This window comes from Ciconia boyciana, chromosome 16 (genome assembly GCF_034638445.1).
Source record: "Ciconia boyciana chromosome 16, ASM3463844v1, whole genome shotgun sequence".
Taxonomy (NCBI): Eukaryota; Metazoa; Chordata; class Aves; order Ciconiiformes; family Ciconiidae; genus Ciconia; species Ciconia boyciana.
Window position 1 is genome coordinate 11,832,465 of NC_132949.1, and position 22,812 is coordinate 11,855,276.

Here is a 22,812-nt window from a genome sequence, read left to right on the forward strand (position 1 = left end):
ACGCCGGTCCACCATAGCCCTGCCACGTGCCCGTGCCACCGCCGGTGGCTGCAGCGTGTCCCCGAGGCTACGCAGAGACCCGCATCCCTGTCGTAAGCTGGAGGAGAGGAAAAAGCATGCCAGCTCCCACAGATGCTGAAACCAGGCAGGGAAACCCATGGTCCCGTGGCATGCCCATCGCTCTGCCGCATCCCTGGGCAGCTGTGTCGAGCAGCTCCAACAGCCTCTTTGCTTATTCCTATCCATAAAACACTGCAGCCTTTTTCTCTCCCCCCTTTTTAAAGCCAAATTAATCGCTGGCAGGCTCCCCAACCTGCTTAAGCATCCCAAGATGTGCCAGGGCTGGCGTGGGTGTCTGTGCCGGGGCTGTGGCTGGGGGATGCTCTCCATTAAAGCCACTGAGGTTTCTCCTGCTGAGGATATGCTTAAAAGCAGACAAGGGCAGATTTTTGTTATCCTGTTTGAAATGTCGTTTTCTGCTTCCTGAATGCACGTCAGAGCGTAGCACGTGTTGGTTTGTGGCTGCTGGGAGAGAGACCTGCCAGTGCGGGACCATGGCATGTGCAAAACCCATCCGTCAGCCTGGCTGGAAGAGGAGAAAACGCACTAAAAACATCACTTTTGGGGGAGCATTTTCCCAATGGTGCAAGGACAGGAGGGACTTCTTTCTCCCCAGGCCTTTTTTTAAAGTTTGGACATGATTTCTGGGGTGCAGAGTGAGTGGCAGGGATGTGCACCGGCAGTGCCTCCACGTGGGTGCGCGATGCTCACCTGCGTCCCTGCCACCTCCTCCTCCTTCGGGATGCTAAATATATCCTGAGCTGGGGCAGGGGAGCGGGGACGGCCGTTGTGTCTGTGCCGATGGATATTTGCTGCTTTCTTCCCCGTTTGTGCTAATTCTGTGGCATTTCCGACCCTGTCCATAAATGATTGCGAAGGTGATTTGCAGAAGAGGAGAACCTGAGCAGCCCTTGCTCCCGGGTGGCCAGCACATCGCTTGCGTTTCATATAGAAGATATTACAATGTGTTCATTTAAATCCCTTTTTTAAAAAAATTAAAATAAATAGGGTTTGGGTTTTTTTCATTTTTAAAACCAGCTTAAATCAGACGCTGGGACAACTTTCATACAGAAACCAAATTTGATGCAGTTAATTTACACTTTTTAAAAGTCTTTGGACGTGGTGTATTTGCAGGTGAGCCCATAGACCAAGCCCTGCCCTGGCTGGCGCTGCTGCCGTGCCGGGCTCACTCTTTGAACCTTGCTCTGCCGGTGCTTATCCCTTATTTCCAGTTTTTCAATACTTCACTCAGTCTCTCAAAGCTGAGAAACCAGCTTGGATAGCAGAAGGCAACTAGCGCTCAGGCAATAAAGGTATTTTTTTAAGAAGGATGAGAGCACCGAGCATTCGTTGTTTGTTAACGAACCTTTAGGGACTAATTGGCTAAATCACAACTCTTCCCAAGAGCATCTTGACAGAGGTCGTTTTTCAAAATGAGATGATGCACTAAAGTTGTAAAAAAACCCTAAGAAAATGAATAAATGATCCAGAGTGTGATGGTTTAAATAAGCCTGAGCAGATCTGGTGAGGAGCGGCTGCAGGGGCTTTGCGAGCAGGGGTGCTGCGGGTCTGTGCGTGGCTGAGGAGGGCTGCAAGGCAGCGGGTTTGTATCTCCTTCTGCATCCTTGTCACTCCTCGCTAGCAAAGACAGCGGATGACACGAGCTCTGAAGCGGTAAATCCGGCTCCGACGAGCGGTGGGGAGGGTTATGGCGAAGCCCCGGGCAGCAGCTGCCGCCGCAGATTCAGTCGGCTGCGTCGGACCGAAGAGGCTCAGTCGTGTGGATGGGTTGTGTCCTTGAAATCCGTGGTGCTGAGGATGTGCCAGAGCCCAGCACGGCCTGGGGAGCTGCTTCCGTGCATAGACACACCGGGTCCCTGCGCAGCGCTGGCTGCATCCTCCTGGGAATTTAGCATCCTTGTTTTGCTGGCGATAATGGAAAAGTAAGGGGGAGATCAGGGGGGAACCCTGAATTGGCCTGGGACATGGCACGCTCGCGGTGAGCCGTGAAGATGCTCCATCCTTTGCTTATTTAGGAGATGAGGTGATGGCTGGTGGGACCGGAGAGCCTTAAATCACCGGCTGGATCCCTATGAAAAAGCACGTTCAGCCATGCCCGGTACCACGGCATGCAGCCCCGGTGCTGCCGTGTGTGCCGGACCCTTCACCAACGCTTTATGTTCTTTCTTGTCTTGCAGGGCTGAGAAGACAGAGGTTTTGAGCGAAGATCTCCTGCAGGTGAGGTCCTCTGCAGCTGGTCTGACCTGCACCCAGGGTGCCCAGGCACCCACCTGTGGGTGCTGGATGCGGCAGCAGCCCCGTGCTGATGGGTGCCGCAGTGTCCCACAGTGATGAGATGGGCTGGGAGGAGGAGGAGGGAGTTGGGAGCATGGGAATCAGCATCATCTCCCTCCCACACTCCCTCCCAGCCCTTTCCCAGCCTGGTTTTCAGGTCAGCTGGAATTGGATCCAGTCTTGTCTCTGCCAGGATGGCAACTTGATACAGCCAGCCAGATTGCGGGCGCCTGGTCTCCCGTCTCTGCTGCAAAACCTGCCCTGGGGACGGGACTTGTGACAGCATGGGACAGTCCCCAAAGCTGAGGGGTTGGGCTTCCCCCAAAGCTGATGGGTTGGGTGACTTCAGCAAAAGAGCCCAAGCCAAAAACCTCACGTGGTGCCTTGGGGCATCGGCTGTGATGCTCAAGTCACGGTCTCTCGGGGCCATCTCATCTTGGTGCTTTTTGCTTCAGGAGCAGGGCTTCCTGCAGACCCCAGGGAGGGAGGTGGCTGAGAAAGTGCCAGCAAAGGGATGTGAATTCACAGATCCATCACTGAATTTATGAGGTTTCTAGCTCACACATTCTCTAAATCGTCACTCGTAACTTGGGCACTGATGAGCAAAACAGCTGCCCAGCCGTCGGTGAGGGTGCTCACCCCTCCTCCTCCATCACGGCGCAGGCATCCCCTGGTGTCAGCCAGTCCGGCTGCTGTTGGATCCCCTTCAAAACCTGTTTTGGGGGTAAGCTGATGTATTTATACCTTCCAGCTTGGGAATTTGGTCTGTGCCATTGCTATCAGGTAGTGAATTCTGCAGAAACAGCCAGAGAACCGGTGTGCAAGGATGCTGGTGGCAGGAGGCAGCGACCTGCAGGTGACAGTGGCTGCAGAGTGACCTTTTTTCATTCTGCCCACCATGTCCTGCCTACGTGTTGCCCTCGCTTGGACCTGATGATGCTGCTCCCTGCACACATCAGGCTTTAGCAAGAGCCATGTGTTAGCCAAAAACGTGAGCAGGATTTGAGTGAGCCGTCGCTAAAGGGGTAAGGCGAAACCGCGCTGGAAGAAGGTGAAATGAAGCTCTGTTTGCAAACGTCCCAGCCGGGCGCAGAGGGCAGCCGCCCGCATCGATTAATCCTTCCCACGGCCTCTTGCTGCTTTACCGGGGATTTAGCAGCCGTTTCCATTGTGGCTGGGACCAGCCCGACCCGTGCGGGGGGGGAGCGAGGTTGGTGTCCAGTTGCACCAGCAGCGGTGAGAAATCGCTGGTGGAAGCAGCCGTGCGGGCTCCTGGGGTGTTGGTGGGTTCGTCCGCTGTTCAGCAGCGCCGTCCTCGCGGTACGCACCCCTGCGAGTCAGTCTCCAGCCTTGGGGATTTGGGTTTTTTCCCTTTCTTCACCAGTGCTGGTGGCAGGGACGGGCAGGGTGCAGCAGTGACGGTGACGTGCCCCACTGTCCCCAGGGATGGTCAGCCCCAGTAGGACAGAGGGGAGGGGAGCTGAGCGCTCCCCGCCACCAGCAGCCAGAGGGAACAGCAATAATGAACCCTTTTATTTTTAATTTTTTGGATGTTTCTCCTTGCAAGCTCTGAGGTCTCCATGACCCCTTGGCACTGAGCGCCGGACCCTGCTCTTACAGCTGTCCGGTGACAACCCGGTGCTGGTTGGCATCCGCGCTGGCACCGGCGAGGGCAGGCTTGGCTCAGCAATGGGGATTTTTGCATCTTTTGGAGATGTGGATAATTCTGCGGGGAGGGTGGTCGGTGCTGCCTTGTCTGGGTGTCTCCTGAAGAGTCGGTCATGTTCACGGGGGTCTGTCTCCAGGAGCGGTGGGGAACCCAAACCTTTCTGGGCGTCGTATCAAATTGCCTCCAGTCTGGCTCATCTAGGTGGGTGTGTGCCCATATGTGTGCCCTTCTGAACATCACAGCCCTTCCTTTCAACATATACATGGACATGTATATATATAAAAATATATATATATTGTATATAGTTACATCTATTATGAAAATTATATATTTTTAAAAAAATAATAGAACTCTGATGCCTGGCTGAGGCAGAGCATCCTCTGCCGTCCCTGCGGTGGCTCCCGTGAGATGCCTCCTGCCTTAAGGACTCGCATGCTGGAGAAGCTCAGTTCTTCTCCCACTTCCCCCAGGCAGGGAGTATTTCTTTTTTCCCAGATTATTTTCCCAAGGTTAAGAGCTTTAGGGAGTATTTCTTTTTTTTCCAGATTATTTCCCAAGATTTTGAGCTTTGGGGAATATTGCTTTTTTTCAAGATTGTTTCCCAGGATTTTGAGATTCCCATGTTTTCCCCAAGTCTCTCAGCTATGGTTTTCAGCAGATCTTGTTTGCTTACATTTAATGAGTCATCTCGCCGAGTTTTGGGATAAAATTCTTAATTTAATCAATGCAGAGGCAAACAAGGCAATTTGCAGCCCTGGGTTGGAGCTGCGGCTAGTTTGGTTTGTGGCATGGCTCGGCTGGGGACAGACACCTCCTGCCCTCGCCTGGGGACACCAGGGCGTTGGAGGCTGCTCTGGATCCGGCCCTCAGCCTTGCTTGAGGGGTTAACATGGGGCAGCCTCAGCCTGGTGAAACCTTCTCCTGCGTAACGCATCCCTGCCCTGGGAAGGGGTTGGGCTCCGGGGCTGTTGCATCCAATGCAGCAGCAATTAAAATCGCTTATGTCCCTGTGCGGTGGGTGCGGGACCAGGTGGGATACCCCGGTGACGGGCACCACTGCATCCACAGGTGGAGAAGCGCCTGGAGCTGGTGAAGCAGGTCTCCCACAGCACCCACAAGAAGCTGACGGCATGTCTGCAGGGCCAGCAAGGCGTGGATGCCGACAAGCGCTCGGTGAGGCTTTGGCAGGGCTCTGAGGGTGCCGGGCAGGCTGCCGGCGGCGGCGGGGCCGGCGGGGTGGGAAACACAGCCCTCTCGTTGCAGAAGAAGCTGCCGCTGACGACGCTGGCGCAGTGCTTGATGGAGGGATCGGCTGTGCTGGGCGATGACTCCCTGCTGGGGTAAGGGGGGCCTGGGTCTGCCCCGGTGCTCTGCCGCTGCCGGGATGCTGCTGCCAGGAATTGCTGGGATGCTGCTGCCAGGAATTGCTGCAGTTCTTTATCTGTGATGCCGGATAACGAGAGGGTTTCACAGTGGTGTTGGAGGGGCTGGGATGCTGGTGTGGTCTCGGTAGTCCAGGGGTATGCTTTATTCTTCTCCTTGCGATGAGCTGGGGTCCTTTAGTCATGCAGTATACAATGTAAACTATATACATATTAAGAAAGTTCATACAGTTTCAGACTATAATTGGCACAAAAGTTAGGGAATGAGATTTTCCTAACACCCGGGGTGCCCACAGTCCCCAGGCTGCTGCCCTCCCTCCAGCCCTCTGCCAAGGAAGGGCTGCCCCGTGCCGCTGCTGAGGCCCCAGGGGCTTTGGGTGGCCCTTTGGGTGGCCGTTGCCCACCCCGTGGGTGCTGCCCATCGCTCCCCCGGCCCTGCCGTGCCAGCCCTGCCGGTGCCCTTGCAGGAAGATGCTGCGGCTGTGCGGGGAGGCGGAGGACAAGCTGGCTCAGGAGCTCATCCACTTTGAGCTGCAGGTGGAGAGGGACGTCATCGAGCCCCTCTTCGTGCTGGCCGAGGTGAGCGGCGGGCGGGGAGGTCCTCGGGTCGGGGTGTCACCACGCCGGGGACTCGCATCCAAAACAAGCGTGGGGGAAAGCGGGGTTTCACTGCTCCGGTGGCATATTTGGTTCCTGGTCCCTGCGAGGGACCTTCCCCCTTGGAGACGTTTGCTAATTGCTCTAGTTGGCAGGCAGTATTTGCACATTCAGCCGGGCTGGCTGCTGGGGCCGTGGTCCCTGCCAGGCCCCTTCGCCTGCCCTTGCTGCTCTTGCTCTTTTCTGCCTCTCCTGAAGACAGAGGCATTAACCCTCTTATTTCTGACCCATTTTTCCAAGCTCCAAACACATACCATTGTTGTTTGGGATATTGGTTTTTTTCCTCCTTTTCCCCCCTGCTGCCAACCTTGTTTTTCTATTTTACTCCACACTTTTATCCCCCCCTTTTACATCTTGCAAAATGTCCCGGCCTTGGTTCTGATTTTTTCTTCCCTGGCAGAAAAAACAAGAGCTTTATCACACTGCTGGTGTTACCAGGATGGGTGAGCAGAGCCAGACCACAGCTTTATTTTGCCAAATCCTTTGGCAAACAGTGCCCGTGCATGGGAGGCTTTGCATTGCCATCCCCAAAAGCCCTTTTTCTGCCTTCATCCAGCTCCCCAAAGCGGGAGGCTTTGATCCCCCAAGGGTGCTCCTCTCAGGGATGCGGGTTCTGTGGTCAGGGCTGTCGGGGGTGGCACAGCCCGGGTGGGGACACGGGGGAGGGACGAGCTGTGCCATCTCCCTAGTGATGTTTAAATAAGGAGCTGCATCCTTATCCGCCCGGCTTGCACCAGCCCAAACTCCTGGCGTCGCAGTCGGGTACGACGTACCCCGGACACCTCTCCGGGGATGTTTATCTCCTCCCATTCCTGTGTGTTGCTGCAGGTGGAAATCCCGAATATCCAAAAGCAGAGGAAGCACTTGGCGAAGCTCGTGCTGGACATGGATTCCTCCAGGACGCGGTAGGAAGTGGCTTCAAAGCTGCTTTATAAAAAATAAAAATTCCCAAGGGATGGGTAGCACCAGGGAGGGCATGTCCCGGAGCCCTGGTACCGCAGCTCCCTTGGGACCGTAAGTCTCGGCCGTGTCACCGTGTGCCTTGAAGTCAAGCTCTGCAATGAGCCAAGATTTCTGTTCTTGTCTGCAGAATCCATAGATCCCTTTTCCTTGCCTCCCCTCTACAGAAAAGAGTATTTTTTTTCTGGCACAAATCTTTATTTTTTTCATCTTTTCCCTATCTTGGTAAGTTCTTACATGATGGCAAAGAGCCGGGTGATCCTGCCGCTGTAGAGTAGTGCTGGGGTGGAGCTGGGATGACCCTTGAGATCTTCCTGTGTCCTAGACGCTGTGGTGGGACCCGGCAGGCTGCGCTTTGGGTTTTGCCTGGGGCCGTTGAGTTGGCCAAGCCCCACACATCGGCGTGCCCTGGGGAGAGGTTGGGAGGTGTCTGTAGTCCCCAACATCATGTCCAGGCTCTCCCATCACCTTCCTCCCTCCTCCCACCTGGATGAGGCTCGTTCTCCTGCTGAAAATAATTGCTTAATTAGAGCCCAGTGCATGCAGCCAGTTGTGGGGACTGGGGATGTTTCAGATTGGGAGTGAATGCTGCATCCCAGCCTGGGTTGGGACCATTTCCATGGTGTTCAGCCCTGGGGACCATGGTGGGCTCAGCTGAGGGGGGTCCCTGGGCTGCCCTCCAAGGCCGCTGGGATCCGGCCACTGCTCTGCGCGGGTCCCCATCCCTCCTCGTCACAGCTCTGCCCTCTCTCCGCAGGTGGCAGCAGTCCGCGAAGTCCTCGGGTTTGGCCAGCAACCTGCAGCCCTCGGGCGCCAAAGCTGACGCTCTCAGGGAGGAGATGGAGGAGGCGGCCAACAGAGTGGAGATTTGCAGGGTACCTGGGGGTCCCGGGGGGATCGCTTCTTGCTGGGGTGGGGGGACCTCGGCATCCCAGGCACCATGGAAAACCTGCAGCCTCCGCTCTTACCCCGTTCTTCACCCTCTTCCTTCCCTGGTGCCCATGGGAAACCCACATCCGGCTGGCCCCATGCCCAAAGGCAGCCCGGCAGCATCCCTGACCCTCTCCCCATCACCACCGGGTACTGCTGGGGCTCGCCGGGTGCTCGAGGTGCCACCCTCGAGAGACAGCCGCTGCACCGGAGCTGCCGAATGTGGGTGATGCTTGCCAGCCAAGCAGGAGTCCCCGGTTCCTCTCTCCCCATCCTCCATATCCCACCGGAGCCAGAGAGCATCCCCTTCCCAGGGAACCCATCCCAGCAGGAGCTGGCGAGCTCAGCACCGAGTAAACCCAGCCCTGGCACAGAGACCTGCGGGAAGTGCCACTGCGTGCCGAGCCCACGCATGCCACCTGGCCATGTCACCCCCCGCCATCCCGCAGGAGCACGACCCACCCAGCTGGTCATGTTGGGTGTGAAAGGTGTCTGAGTGAGGGGGGACGCTGCTGCCAATGCCTTCGTCATGGGCTGCAGGGTTCAGCGATGAAACCCACAGGCAGTTTTGTGTGGCTTTAAATTCCCCAGGGCAGAAGATGCAAAGGGCCAGGTGAACCTTGCACTGTAAGTTTTGGGCAGGAGATGGAGCTGGGTGCGTGTCTCAAATCCCAGCTCTTTTCTCCAGGGGCTCAACCAGAACCCACGTAGCCTTTAAAATCCAGTCCCAAACTCATGCTGTCTCCCCCGATCTTAGAGCATCACAGCCCACGCACCCAGCAATTTCCAGCAAACCAGCTCAGCCAGGAGCTGCCCCCCAGTATATTCACCATACTGATGGTGGATGTTACAACCGGGATGTGCTCGCAGTGTTTTAAAACCCTGATTGTTTTCCTCCAGTTGAGTTATCCAAGGGGATTCTCAGAAAGGAGAAATTTGGGAAGTGGCAAAGTCTATTTGCAAGCGTGAGGACAGAGAGACACGTGTCCTGGTGCCGAGGGGCTCGTTGCAATTCGGAGCAATTGGTGATGCCCCGTCAGTCTGGTCCGCACCAAGCGGTTGGGTTGCTACCTGCGGCAGCCGAGCCGTGTGCGCTCCTTTGCTGCGCAGCAATTAGCCCTGTGGGTAATGAGCCACTTGCACGCAAGGAGCAATGCAGTGAGGTGCTGGGACGAGCAAACTTGGGGTTTAATTTGTGCCGTTCAGCCCACCGGGATGTGCAGCCTTTGGCTGTGTTGTGGTTTAACCCCAGCCGGCAACTAAGCCCCACCCAGCCGCTCGCTCACTCCCCACCGGTGGGATGGGGGAGAGGATCGGAGGAGTAAAAGTGAGAAAACTCGTGGGTTGAGATAAAGACAGTTTAATAGGGAAAGCAAAAGCCGCGCACGCAAGCAAAGCAAAACAAGGAATTCCTTCACTCCTTCCCATGGGCAGGCAGGTGTTCAGCCATCTCCAGGAAAGCAGGGCTCCATCACGCGTAGTGGTCACTTGGGAAGACAAACGCCATCACTCTGAATGTCCCCCCTTCCTCCTTCTTCCCCAGCTTTATATGCTGAGCATGACGCCATATGGTATGGAATAGCCCTTTGGGCAGCTGGGGTCAGCTGTCCCAGCCGTGTCCCCTCCCAGCTTCTTGTGCCCCCCCAGCCTCCTCGCTGGTGGGGTGGGGTGAGAAGCAGCAAAGGCCTTGACTGTGTGTGAGCACTGCTCAGCAGGAACGAAAACATCCCTGGGTTATCAACAGTGTTTCCAGCACAAATCCAAAAGATAGCCCCGTACTAGCTACTAGGAAGAAAATTAACTCCATCCCAGCCAAAACCAGCGCAGGCTGACAGGTTGCTTCCAAGTGACTCTTGCTTCCAGAGAGCTCGTTGCAAGGCGCTGGCTAATTGTGGGCTCTGGAAGGAGGAGGGGGTGAAGGTGGAGCCGTTTGCACAGCAGCAGAAAGGAAACTCCTATGGTGCTGCCATATATTCGACATCCCAAGCACATCTCGAGCGGGTGCTGCAGCGTGCCGCATTGCACGTTGGCTCCTGGTGTGACCGAGCTGGTCCCTCCTGGTGGCCTCCGAAAGGGCCATCATGGTGGCATCAGGGTAGCACAAGTGGGACAGGGACTAATTCTCTGCTCTCCACAGGACCAGCTCTCGGCTGACATGTACAATTTTGTGGCCAAAGAAGTAGACTATGCAAACTATTTTCAAACCGTAAGTGCCACCCGTCCCCACGGGACTCCTCCATCCCCATCCCCGGCCGTAGAGGTGACAGCCGGTGCCGTCTCTTCCCCCCCAGCTGATCGAGGTGCAGGCAGAGTACCATCGGAAATCCTTAGCGCTTTTGCAGAATGTCCTGCCTCAAATTAAAGCCCAGCAGGGTAAGTGCCCGTGGGGTCTGTCCCGCTCCTGCATGCGATGCCAAGGGCTCTGCGTCACGCCGGAGCTGTGCGGGGCTTCGCCGTGGCGATGAGCCGGCTGCAGCGTGACCCTGTGGTGTGGTGCCGGGTTTGTGGCTGAGCATCCTCCCTTTGCTCGCCCCATCTGCGTCCCACCTGCCCCGGCGCTGGGGAGGGCATCCCCATCCCACTTGGTTTTGGGGGGCAGGATCTGTCCAGCTTCATGGAGGGGGGTGGGAAACCTGCCCGAATATCCTCATCGAGTGCAGCACCGGAGGTGGGAACCCAGCACCAAGAGGGGGGTCTTGGGGCTTCGCTTCGCAGTGTGCAGCCTCTGTAGGAGCTGGGCTGGGAGACCGAGGTCGGGGAAAGCCCCGCGCGATAGCCCCAAGAGCAGCGCATTCCCTGGGGCAGGGCTCGGGGTGCTGCCGTTGCTGCAGCGGGGCAGGGAGTGATTTGTATTTTATTTTTTTCTCTCGATCCCACAAAATATTCCTGCCTCAAACTGTGATGGAAGAAGGGGGAATATATTGCAAAGGTTTGCCCGTGATTGCTCCCCCCGGAAAACGTTATCCAGCCCCTTTGAAATGTCCCGTGTGATGATTGGAAAACATTTTGTTTGGATTTCATCTTTAAAAAGCACTTTCCGAGCCGCCCAGGACAGAGGTGCGGGGTCCTGTTTTAGCAACACCCAAGCGGAATATTTTGCTGCCGAAACGCTGTGATCCAGGGGCCTTTCGGGGAGGGGATGCCGGATCTGGCACCATCCCCGCCGTGTCCTCTCCTTCCTCTCACCCCCTCTGCCCGTCACAGAGGCATGGATGGAGAAGCCCTCCTTTGGGAAGCCTTTGGAGGAGCACCTGGCCGTCAGCGGGCGGGAGATCGCCTTCCCCGTGGAGGCGTGTGTGACGATGCTGCTGGAGTGCGGCATGCAGGAGGAGGTGGGTCCCATGTCCTACCACCCTCGGTTGGGCATGATGGAAGGGGACATGGGTGCCTCCAAGGGGGGGACAAGGAACCGGGGGGCTTTGGGGACATCCCCGGTCCCAAAGCTTGTCCAACGCTCTCCCATGTCCTCTGCGAAGGGTCTCTTCCGAGTGGCTCCCTCGGCCTCCAAGCTGAAGAAGCTCAAGGCCGCCCTGGACTGCTGCGTGGTGGACGTGCAGGAGTACTCAGCCGACCCGCACGCCATCGCAGGTAGAGTCTGCCTCGGGGCGGGGGGGTTGGTGGTGTGCGGGATAGCCCATCCAGCCACCAAGCACCAACCGTGGGCACCCAGAGGGTGGTCATCAGTGGCATGAAGTCTAGTTGGAGGCCAGTAACTAGCGGTGTGGTCCAGGGGTTGATACTGGGTCCGATCCTGATTAACATCTTCATTAATGACCTGGATGTGGGGGCAGGGTGGACCTTCAGCAAGTTGGCATGTGACACAGAATCACAGAATCGCACAGGTTGGAAAAGACCTTTAAGATCATAGAGTCCAACCGTAAACCTAACGCTACCAAGACCACCACTAAACCATGTCCGTAAGCACCAAACTGGCTGCTGCACCAGAGGATCGTGCTGCCATCCAGAAGGACCTGGACAGGCTGGAGAAATGGGCTGAGAGAGACCTCGTGAAGTTCAGCAAGGGGAAGCGCCAAGTCCTGCCCCTGGGGAGGAGCAGCCCCAGGCACCAGGACATGCTGGGGCCACCCAGCTGGAAAGCAGCTTGGCAGGGATGGCCCTGGGGGTCCTGGTGGACACCAAGCTGACCATGGGCTGGCAACATGAAGGTGAATAGTGTCCCGGGCTGCAATGGGAGGAGTGATGCCAACGGGTCAAGGGAGGTGATCCTTCCCCGATGCTCGGCACTGGTGAGGCCACACCTGGAGTGCTGGGTCCAGTGCTGGGCACTGAAACAGAGACATGGACATACTGGAGAGTCTCCAGTGAAAGACCATGAAGATGATGAAGGGCCTGGAGCATCTCTCCTAGGAGGAAGGGCTGAAGGAGCTGGGACTGTTCAGCCTGGAGCAGAGAAGGCTCGAGGGATCTCATCGATGGATATAAACACCTACACGGAGGGTGCAAAGAAGACAGAGCTCTTTCCAGTGGTGCCCAGTGCCAGGACCAGAGGCAATGGGCACCAACTGAACCACAGGAGGTTCCCTCTGAACATCTGGAGACACTTTGTCACTGTGTGGGTGACCAAGCACTGGCACAAGTTGCCCAGGGAGGTGGTAGAGTCTCCATCCTTGGAGATACTCAAAAGCCATCGGGACATGGTCATGGGCAACCATCTCTGGGTGGTCTTGCTGGAGCAGGGAGTTGGACCAGATGACCTCCAGAGGTCCCTTCCCACCTCAACCCTTCTGTGATTTGTCCCAAAGCCTTTGAACAGCAAAGACACAATATACGGGGGTCAAATGCAGGTGCAGAAATACAGCTCTTGGTGGAAGTGGGGCATTTAAGAGTTGCCATCCACCCAGGAGCACAAACCCCAACCTGCACATCCCCTCCCCAGCCAAGGGCTCGAGCAGCACTTTTGGTCTCAGGTGAGGAAGAAAACAGGGATGCAATCATAATCCAAGGCAGCACTAGGGCCCTGGTGACACTAATGAGGATGACACTAATGAGAGTGATGCTAATGAGGGTGACGCTGATCAGGAGAGGCTCCTCAGGAGCAAGGAGCAGTCAGGAAGATTCAAACATCTTATCATCAAGCTTGCCGTCTTCTCTCTACCTCTTCTGCAGCTAAGACCCTCTCCAAGCACAGATCCGAGCCTGCAGGGCTGCTGTTACGCATTAACTGGGTTTAAGTGCCCGTCAGCTGCCCCGTCCTGGGCTGGGCTCTTGGGCGGGTGCAGGATTGGACCCTGGTTTCCTACTGACTGCAATGGGAACCTTTTCCCAGCGCAAGGAGCTGTGAATGTCCTAGGCAAAAATGAGTGATGAAGAGCTGGGTGAACAGCTGGTGGAGGCAAAAATGGTGGAGGGAATTGGGGAGGTGCTAGGGGGGCTAGGTGGAGGTGGCAAGGTGGTTGCTGGGGGTCAGGGGATGCTACGGGCTCCACCAAGCTGGAGGGACTAACGGGTGCTTTGGGACGCATTGGTGGGGAGGTTGGGAGGGACGTGAGTCAAAACACCAAGGAGCGAAACCGCTTGGTGCTTGGTGGCCAGTGCCACCCATGGCACCTCCTGTGGTGCCGAGCCCCGTGTCCCTTGTGTGCCACAGGAGCCCTCAAGTCCTACCTGCGAGAGCTGCCAGAGCCCCTCATGACATTCGAGCTGTATGAGGAGTGGATCCAGGCCTCCAAGTGAGTCTGGGGCATCTCCCCCATTTCTCTGTGACATGGGTGGTGGCATCTTGAGTCCCCATGGATGGTATGGGGGCCATGAGTTATTTCTGACATGGCTCACAGCATTTGGGATGTTTCCTCCAGGGTCTGAGAGCCAGGAGGGTTCCTGTGATGCTCCTTGAGCATTGTGTGTCCCAGCAGCAAGGGTGGCCTTTGATGTCCCGCAACCCTGGTGTCCCCAGTGTGGTCCAGAGCACCCTGGCCAAGGTGGCTGAGCTCTCCCAGCATCTTTCGGCAAGCCTTTGGGTGCCGGGCGCTGGTGCCATTTCTGGACGGGTGTGCAAACCCTGGGGGATAGCTGGCCGAGGGAGCTCCCACCTGCTTTGCTGGGGTGCTCTGCACTGCGAAACTCCCAAACCCAGCAGGACAGGGCCAGCTGAGGTGACACCAGCGTGCCTGCTCCACCATGGGAGGTGTTTGGGGTAGGAGGTGAGGGGCAGAGGGAGGTGGGAGAAGGAACATCTCCTTTTAGGGTGGCAACCACCTCAGTGGTGCCTGAATATAGGTCTGACCACGTCCCCCACCTGCCCTGGGAGTGCTGGAGCACGGCAGGGACGTGGTGGTGGCTCGACGGAGGGGATGGTCCCCGAGGATGGCAGTGGGGGGAGTGGGCTCTTGTTTTGGGGGGCTGTTTGCAGTAATTTCCCCTTCCAAAGCGAACATATCCCCAAAACACAAACCTCGGGGGGGCTGCACAGAGGTGAGGAGAGGACCAGCATCCAGCCTGCAGCCAAAAGGTTTCCTTCTCATTTTGGCTGGGTTTTTTGGGTTAATTTACTTCTATAACGTTGGCAGCAGCCTGAGGGTCTTGCAGGGTCCCCAGGGGCAGGGCTGGTGGGGTCAAAAGCCCCAGGGTGGGGTGGGGATGGGGAATGACCCTCTCGCCCACCTCCCCGCAGCATCCCAGAGCAGGAGAAGCGGCTGCAGGCTCTCTGGAGCGCCTGCGAGAAGCTGCCCAAAGCCAACTACAACAACATCAGGTGAGCCTGTGGCCAGCGGGACCCGGGGAGGGGATGGAGAGGGTGTGATCCTGATGGACTGAGTCGGCTTGGCTCTGCTTTCCAGGTACCTGATTAAATTCCTGGCCAAGCTGACCGAGTATCAGGACATGAATAAAATGACGCCGAGCAACGTGGCCATCGTGCTGGGGCCCAACCTCCTCTGGCCGCAGGCGGATGGGTAAGGTATCCGGGTGGAAAGCGAGCGTGCCAGAGGGGTGCTGGGGAAGGGGGGGAGGGGGAGGGTCTGGGGCCAAAATCCCACCAGGAGTGGGATTGCGGTGGGGTTGCTGAGCCGCTGCCCGCCGCCTTGCAGGAACATGACGGAGATGATGACGACCGTCTCACTGCAGATCGTGGGCATCATCGAGCCGCTCATCCAGCACGCCGACTGGTTCTTCCCCGGAGGTAGGCTGTGCCCCGCAGCTGTGGCAGGGCGGGATGGGCTTTGTGGGACCTCCTGGCCCTCCCTGGGGATCAGGTGCTGAGCTTCCATATTTATTTTTGACAGCCTCCTCTGCTTGCCTTGGCTTGGGGTCGGGGGGAGGGGGGGCGCTCAGGCAGAGATCTAGCAAGACTCATCACAGCAGTGAGCCCAACCCAGCTACTCCGGGTCCCCCCGAGCATTCCTGCGGTGCCAATACCCCCATCCCACCCCTCACTGAGGACACACAACCCAATGTCCCCCCTGCTCCTTCCCCTCTCCAGACATCGAGTTCAACGTGACAGGCAACTACGGCAGCCCCATGCACGTCAACCACAACGCCAACTACAGCTCCATGCCCTCCCCGGACATGGACCACGCAGACCACCGGCAGCACGACCAGGCGCGGCGGCCCCTCAGCGTGGCCACAGACAACATGATGCTGGAGTTTTACAAGAAGGATGGGTAGGGTCTTTGCAGTGCCAGGGTTTGGGGAGAGGGAGGTGGTGGCATTGCCACCACCCTAGCGGGGGGTGGCACTGAGCTGGTGGAGGTTGGGTGGTCCTGGGGTGGGAGGCCCCCCTGCTCTTCATGCTGGGCTCTTGGGGATGCTCAGGTGAGCCCGGGGCTTGACGCCTGCCCCCAGCCTGCTGGAGATGGGAGTGGGGCAGCCCATGGCGTGGCACCGGGGCTGTGCCGTGATGGGGTCGGGTGCCCTGGTGTCCCCAAGGTCTGCGGGCTCTGCTCCTGGGGAGAGCTCCCCACTCCCAGCCTGTGCGTGTCCCCCCCATGCTACCTCACAGGGACCGCAGCCAGTCAGGTCGGCTCCAGAAAACACCCCCAGGGCTCTCCCCATCTCCGAAAAACACCCCCAGGGCTCTCCCCATCTCCAAAAATATGTCCCCAGGGCTCTCCCCGTCTCCAAAAATACGTCCCCAGGGCTCTCCCCACCTCCAAAAAACATCCCGAGCTCTCCCCATCACCAGCATAGCCTGGGCCCTGCCGTGCCCCTCCTGCCCCCTCTCTCAAAGCCCCTTGACCTCGCAGCTCCGTTTCCGAGCAGCGGGCTCTCACCCTGTGCACTGTCGAGTTTTGGGGTTTTTTACACTAACTATCGTGTGTTTCTGCCCATGCAGCCTTAGGAAAATCCAAAGGTACTGTATCCTCTGCAGCGGTGCTGGGAAGCTGCTGGGAGGGTGCTGGGAGGATGCTGGGAAGGTGCTGGGAGAATGCTGGTGCCTGCTGGTACCTGGGGAAGGGAGAGGTGGCCGGTGGGTGACACAAGTACGTCCCACACTGCCACCCCTGCCCTATTGCCGTGGAGGTTCGTTCCCAGCAGCTTCCTGGTGGAAGAGGCGTTTTTAGGGACCAGGCACCCCAAAAGAGCTGCGACGTGGTGCCGGCGGTCCCCTCCCACGGGGCAGGTGCTGAGAGCCTCTCTCTGTGTCCCCCCAGCATGGGCGTCAGGGTGATGGACACCTCGTGGGTGGCTCGCCGAGGCACCTCGGCGGTGCGCAAGGCGTCCTCCACCCCACCGGCCGCTCAGCCCCCCGCGCCGCCCGCCGAGCTCCCCGCCGCACCCCACTCGCCCATTCCCGAGCAATCGCCGGATATTTCAGCTACCCCTTCCCCGCCTCCTGCCAGCTTCGGCTTCCCCCCAGGAGCCGAGCGGACAAGGTAAGGCCACCGGCACCTCCGTGTCCCCAACCTGGGCATCCTCCCCGTGCGTGAATCCAGCAGCAAAGGAGCCCCCACAGCCACGCCAGAGGCAGTGGGAGAGGATGCTCAGCATCCCCGGGAGAGGAGCAGCATCCCGGGGGCAGCGGGAGGAGAGGATGCTCAGCATCCCTGCGGCCGCCGCAGCGTCCCCATCCTGCCGGCCCCGCGGGAGCCGTGCTGCCTTCGGGGCTTTCCCGCGGGTCCCTTGCCCGGCTCGCAGTGGGTGTCACTGGGCTGTAGCGAAATTTGGGCTGGAGGTGCAGGAAGGGTGCAAGGCAAAGCCTAAAGGAGCCCAGTGTCCCCTGAGCCCTGCCTCTGCCCAGGGTCTGTGTCTGACGACAATTTGCACGGGCCAGATGGGAGAAAGCACTTAAATTCCACTTTTCTGCCTCAAAAAGGGGAGCCGAGCTTTGCAGCCGCCCACGAGCTGTGCTCTGCCCCGAGGTGCACCCATGGATGGGGGTGGCAGCCCCGGGTGGGTCGGGTGGTGCCGTGGGGCCGGATCCTGGTGGGGTGGGGTGAGTCGGGGGGTTGCAGCACCGCGAGGGCTCCGCCGCCGCTGTCCCCTGTCCCGTCCCCCCTGCCAACGCTTCTGCTCTTTTATTATTTTTTCCTCCCGTTTTGTTTTTTTTTGGCCTTTTTTTATGGTCTTTCTGGACATTTTGCAGCAGGGGTGACCTGGCGTCTGCCTGGCCGGATGGCGGCTCCAGCCCCCCCCGCCCCGAGGACGAGCCCCTGTCCCCCGGCTCCTGGCCCCGTCCCCATCCCTGGGTGCAGCCCCTCTGGCCGGGCTGCAGCCGGAGCCTTCCTCCTCCCTCCTCCTCTTCCTCGCTGCCCGCCCCTCACCCTGGCGCCAAGCCTTGCACCCTTCGCCGCTCCCTCCCCCCGTGGCACTGCCCCCAAAACGGGCTCCCCCCCGGTGCCCCCCCCCGCCCCGCAGCCCTGCCGCTCCCCCGGGGCAGCCGCCCGCCCGCCCGAGCCGCAGGATCCGGCCCGGCGAGGTAACCACGGGGAACCCCTTCCCGGGGGACGGGGGGACGACTCGGTGGCCCCGTCACCGCTGTCCCAGGGCGGTGCCGTGGGTCCCGCAGGCAGGCTGGGGGCTGAGATACCCCTGCCCGAGGCTGGGGTTGCACCCCCGAGACCCCCCCGGCCCCCCCAGCCCTGCCCGGGGGCTGCGCTCCGGGGCCCGCCTGCGGGATGGGCGGGGGGGCAGCGGGAGGAGCGGGGGAGTGCGGGAAGGACCTCACGGCTCTCCCTTCTTCTTCCGTCTCTGTGTTTAAATTTTCCTTTCTATTTGTTATTAATGTTTAATCTTTATTTAATTTTATCTTATTTTTATTATTTTGGTTTTATGTTTAATTTTTGAGGTTTTTTTCTTTTGTGTTATTTATTTCTTTTAGTTTTATTATTTTCGAATTTTTAATCTTACTTTAATTTTTCCATTTTTTATTGTTTCATTCTGGTTTGTTTTGGTTTGCGTTTTACCTTGCTTTTCAATTTTTTTAATTTATTTTAATTCTCCGGATGTTTTCTGTTTTTATTCTTCGTGCTCGTGTTTCTTCGGTTTTCTTTTTCGTCTTCTTTTTACCTGAGAGCCTTTTTTTATTGTTTCCGGTTCTCTTCTCTTCTCCATTTCGGTGCCGGCCCTGTGTATGCCGCCCCCCAGCACTTTAAAGCCCAAGGAGCCCTCCCCCGGGGCCGGGCAGCACAGAGGCAGCCCCGGGCCGGGCAGCGGGCAGCAGCCGCCCGCCGCCGCCGCCCCCGCCCCGCCCGCCGAGCAGAGCCCGCACGCCCCGCGCAAAGGTAGGAGCGGGGCCGGGGGCGACGGGCGGGGGTGGCCCCGCTCGGTGCGACCCCCCCAGCGCCCTGACCGCCCCTCCTCCCCCCCCTTGTCTCTGTCTCGCAGTGGCCAAGAAGCTGGCGCCCATCCCGCCCCGGGCGGCCGCGGGGAGCAGGGCGGGGGCAGCCCTCCCCGCCAGCCTCTCCCCCACCCCCCAGCACCCCTCCCCTACGGCCCCGCCGCCCCCGGGGCCCTGCCTGCCCGCCGGGCAGCCCTCCCCCGCCGCCGCCCCCCGCCCCCCGCCGCCCCCGCCCCCAAGTCCCGGCCCACCCCCAAGCCGCGGCCGCGCCCCGCGCTGCCCCCGCCGCCCCAGCCCCCCCCGGCCGCCCCCGGCCCCCCCCAGCCCCCGGAGCTGCCCCGCCGGGACGCCGCGGGCCGCGGGGACGGCGCGCTGACAGGTAACCCCGGGCAGGGAGCGGGAGCCGGCCCCGCCGGGGCGCGGGCTCGGCCGGCGGCAGCGGCCGGGGGGGGGCAGCTGCTCGTGTCCCAGGGTCTGGCGGCGGTGGCCCTGGGAGGGTGGCGGTGGCCCGGGGAAGGTGGCGATGGGAAGGCGGCAGCGTCCCCGGGAAGATGGAACTGTCCCTGGGACGGTGGTGATGTCCCCAGAGAGGTGGCGATGATGTCCCCGGGAAGGTGGTGATGTTCCTGGGAAGGCGGCAGCGTCCCCGGGAAGGCGGCAGCATCCCCAGGAAGGTGGCAGCGTCCCCGGGAAGGTGGCTATGTCCCCGGGAAGGTGGTGATGTTCCCGGGAAGGTGGCAGCGTCCCCGGGAAGGTGGAACTGTCCCTGGGACGGTGGCGATGTCCCTGGGAAGGTGGCGATGTTCCCAGGAAGGTGGCAGTGTCCCTGGGAAGGTGATGATGCACTTGGGAAGGTGATGATGTCCCCAGGAAGGTGACAACGTACCTTGCAAGGTGATAATGACCCTGGAAAGGTGCAACTGTCATCAGGAAGGTGGTGACGTCTCCAGGAAGGTGACAATGTCCCTGGAAAGGTGGAACTGTCACTGGGATGGTGGCAGCATCCTTGGGAAGGTGGTGATGTCCCTGGAAAGGTGACAATGTCCCCAGGAAGGTGGCAGTGTTCCTGGCAAGGTGGAACTGTCCCCAAGAGGATGGCAGTGTCCCCAGGAAGGTGGCATCGTCCCCAGGAAGCACCATGAGGCTGTGCCACTGTTCCTGCTGTTCTGACCTTGTCCCTGGGTTTTGGTGGTGTGTCGTCCCCCCGGTGTCCCTGCAGCAGTGGGGGCTGCGCTGTTTGAGGGGCGCGGTCAGGGTGAGGCTTCGGAAGTGCCAGGTGGCATTGGGGACACCTGGGGACGCGAAGGCCAGGTGACCGTAGGGCCGGGCATGGCTGGGAGCCCCCCGGCTCTGGCCCAGCCGGCCATGGGGGCTCTGCTCCTCCGTCTGCCCGACCTGCCTGCGAGGGGGGGTGGGACAGCACGGGTGGCAGCTAGCCCCCGGGCACCCTGCAGAGCCGGGGCTCGGTGCTCCCCAGGCGGGCAGACTGCCTGTGGTGCGGCGCTGGCACCGGTGAGGCTCTGGCATCAGCACCCTGGCACCAGTGCAGCCCTGGCGTCACACCCAGGCATCGCACCCCGGCGCGGGTGCAGCCCTGGCATTGCGCCGGTGAAGCTCTGGCGTTGCACGCAGGCATCGGTGCGGCCCTGGCACTGCACCCCGGCATGGGCGCAGCCCCCCCGCCATGTGCTCGCGGGAGCTGCTGCCCGTCGCGGAGTCCCCGAGCAGGCAGCAGGGCCTGGCAGGTGCGGGCAGAAGTGCTTTTGCTACCTTGGGGTGGGTTGCTCGGCTCTCAGCAAGGGACGGCGGTGACACCGCCTGCCTTGGGCTGTGGGCCACCCTCTGTCACTTCACACGTGCTGCCTTGCCCTGCGGGGAGAGGGGACAGCGGTGTCACCTGCGCTGAGTGGGAGGAGAGCAGAGCATCATGGGGGACAGGCAGCGTACGGGGACAGCGGGGACGTCGGGACTGGTGTCACAGGCTCCGGCTAGGGTGGGGTGGCACAGAGCAGGGACCCATGGTGACATCCCTGGTTGTGGCACTGACATGGCACCAGCCCTGGTGAGGGGTCCTGCCACTGCGGCGTCCCCCTGACTCTGCCCTCCCTCAGGTCTGCTCCGTTTTGAGGTCCCCTCCCTCCACGTCCCCCCGGATGCCGCCCTGTGCCAGGACCTGCCAGAGGCACCGCAGAGACTCTCAGGGCTGGGCCCGGCCGCCCGGCAGGAGGAGGAGGAGGAGGAATCGGAGAGCACAGCCCTATGACAGTGTCCCTGTCCCCAAGCTCATCCTTGCAGCACCCAGGGGCCAGCACCGGCCACCGGCACCGAGGGCCACCGGCACGCCAGTTTTGGGTGGCAAAACGCCCGGTTTGGGGGCGGTCGCCGTTCTTTATTTCATTTTTTTTCGCCTTATCCAGACTTTGCCTTTCGACCGGGTGCCTGCGCCCCCCACCCCGCAGCACCCACGGTCCTGGGGCGACACCGCCATCTCCTCTGTGCCCTAACGGTGGGTGCCACCGGGTACCAGCCACGTGACAAAGAGCTCGCCGGCGCTTTGCAGTGGGATTTCATTTCTTCAGCTTCTTCCCCCTCCGCTTGTTTGCCGGAGCAGGATGGGACCTGACCAGCAATAACGTGGGGACGCAGGATGCGGCCCCCCGGGCTCTCAGGATGCCGGCGGGTGAGGGTTCGCATCCCTCGGCACCCGCTGTCCCCATGGGTTGGTGGCTTTGGTCATGCATGTGAAGACAAGTTAACCTTTTATCCTTTCCAGAGAGATAAGAGAGAGATATATATATATCGGCAGAGATATATATATATTATATATTTGTATAGATATATAGAAAAAATATATAGAGATTTGTTTTATTTGGAGCCATTCCCGCCCACCCGGTGCACAGAGGGAGGATGGAAATGGCAGTGCTTCGCCCCCCGCCCCGCTCGTGCCGTGCCCCTCGCCCCAGGCGGGCACCGGGGGCACCAGCACCCCAAAGCAATCAATAAATCCGTGTGCCACTCGCTGTGAACTGCCCGGCAGCGCTGGCGTTTGGTTAATGCCTGTCGGCACCGGCAGCACCGTGCCCGGCCGTGGCGGTGGGGGTGTTTGGTGGGAGGATGTGGGGTTGGATGAGGGTTGGGGGGGGTAAAATGGTGGGGTGGGGTCTGGGCGGGATGTTGGGGTCCTGGTCCTGTGGGATGGGGCAGCGCCAGGGGTGGGGTGGTCCCAGCCTGGATTTGGGGTGGTCCCAGCCTGTATTGGCGGCCACTGATGGATTTAGGATACGGACTCTCAGAGGGTGCTTTGCTGTAGGAAATGGGGTTTAATGAGGGTTTGGGTGGTAAAATGATGGGGTTTGCTCTATGGGGGCTGCCATAGTCCCAAGGGGTGAGGCAGCATGAGGCCTGGGGTGGCCTCAGCCTGGATTTGGGGTGGTCCCAGCCCAGATTTGGTGCCCAGAGTGGGCACCCACCCAGTTGTGGCAGGTCCTTGCCTGCATTTTGGGGCTGAGCAGTGTGTGTGCGGAGGGGAATCCCACTTGGTGGGGGAGGACAGGCAGTGGATGAGGTTGTATGGCACCAGGGGCTCCCCCGGCCTGGTGGGATGGGGTTGGGGCTGGGACCCTGTTTCGCAGGGTATGGAGGGGCATGTCCATGGGGCACGGGGAGGGGATGCTCCTGGTGATGATGCTGCCTGGGAAGGCATGGAGGCACCTCTGGGCCATCACACCTGCGGGCAGACACAGGTGCCGGGGAAGGTAAGGTGCTCTGCCTATGCTCGGCACATTCTTGGGGGTTCCCCAGCCTGGGGGCCCCTCTGGTGGAGGAGAGATTGGAAATCCCCCACCCCAAGAAGGGTTGCACGGCTGGGAAGGGTTGCACACCCCAAGCAGCCCCCCCCATGCAACCCCTGGGCTCAGCACTGCTCCCCCAGCACCCCCGAAGCCGGTGCAAGGCACCCGACCCAAGGCCGGGGTGCAGGGGAGGCTCGTGGGGCACAGGAGCTGCTGGGCTCTGCAGTGCGTGACATGCCACCAGGAGCCCCAGGGCCACCTCTGACACCAGCAGCTCTGGGACCTGCTCCAGGAGGGTGTCAGGGATGCTTGGGTGCTCTGGACGTAGCAGAA

At 59.8% G+C, this 22,812-nt stretch overlaps 1 protein-coding gene across 1 annotated transcript; it reads left to right on the top strand.

Annotated features, from left to right (window-relative positions):
* Window positions 1–2,259: 2,259 nt before the first annotated feature.
* ARHGAP44 (Rho GTPase activating protein 44) lies at window positions 2,260–20,951 on the top strand. Its single transcript, XM_072881524.1, has 21 exons — window positions 2,260–2,298; window positions 5,093–5,197; window positions 5,288–5,364; window positions 5,874–5,985; window positions 6,892–6,968; window positions 7,781–7,898; window positions 10,091–10,159; window positions 10,245–10,326; window positions 11,158–11,285; window positions 11,430–11,541; window positions 13,562–13,643; window positions 14,585–14,665; window positions 14,751–14,864; window positions 15,000–15,091; window positions 15,392–15,572; window positions 16,244–16,261; window positions 16,563–16,784; window positions 17,495–17,676; window positions 18,597–18,632; window positions 18,736–18,927; window positions 20,800–20,951. The coding sequence occupies exons 3-21, from the start codon at window positions 5,324–5,326 to the stop codon at window positions 20,949–20,951; spliced, it is 2,091 nt and encodes a 696-aa protein (XP_072737625.1). The 5' UTR covers window positions 2,260–2,298; window positions 5,093–5,197; window positions 5,288–5,323.
* Window positions 20,952–22,812: the final 1,861 nt, after the last annotated feature.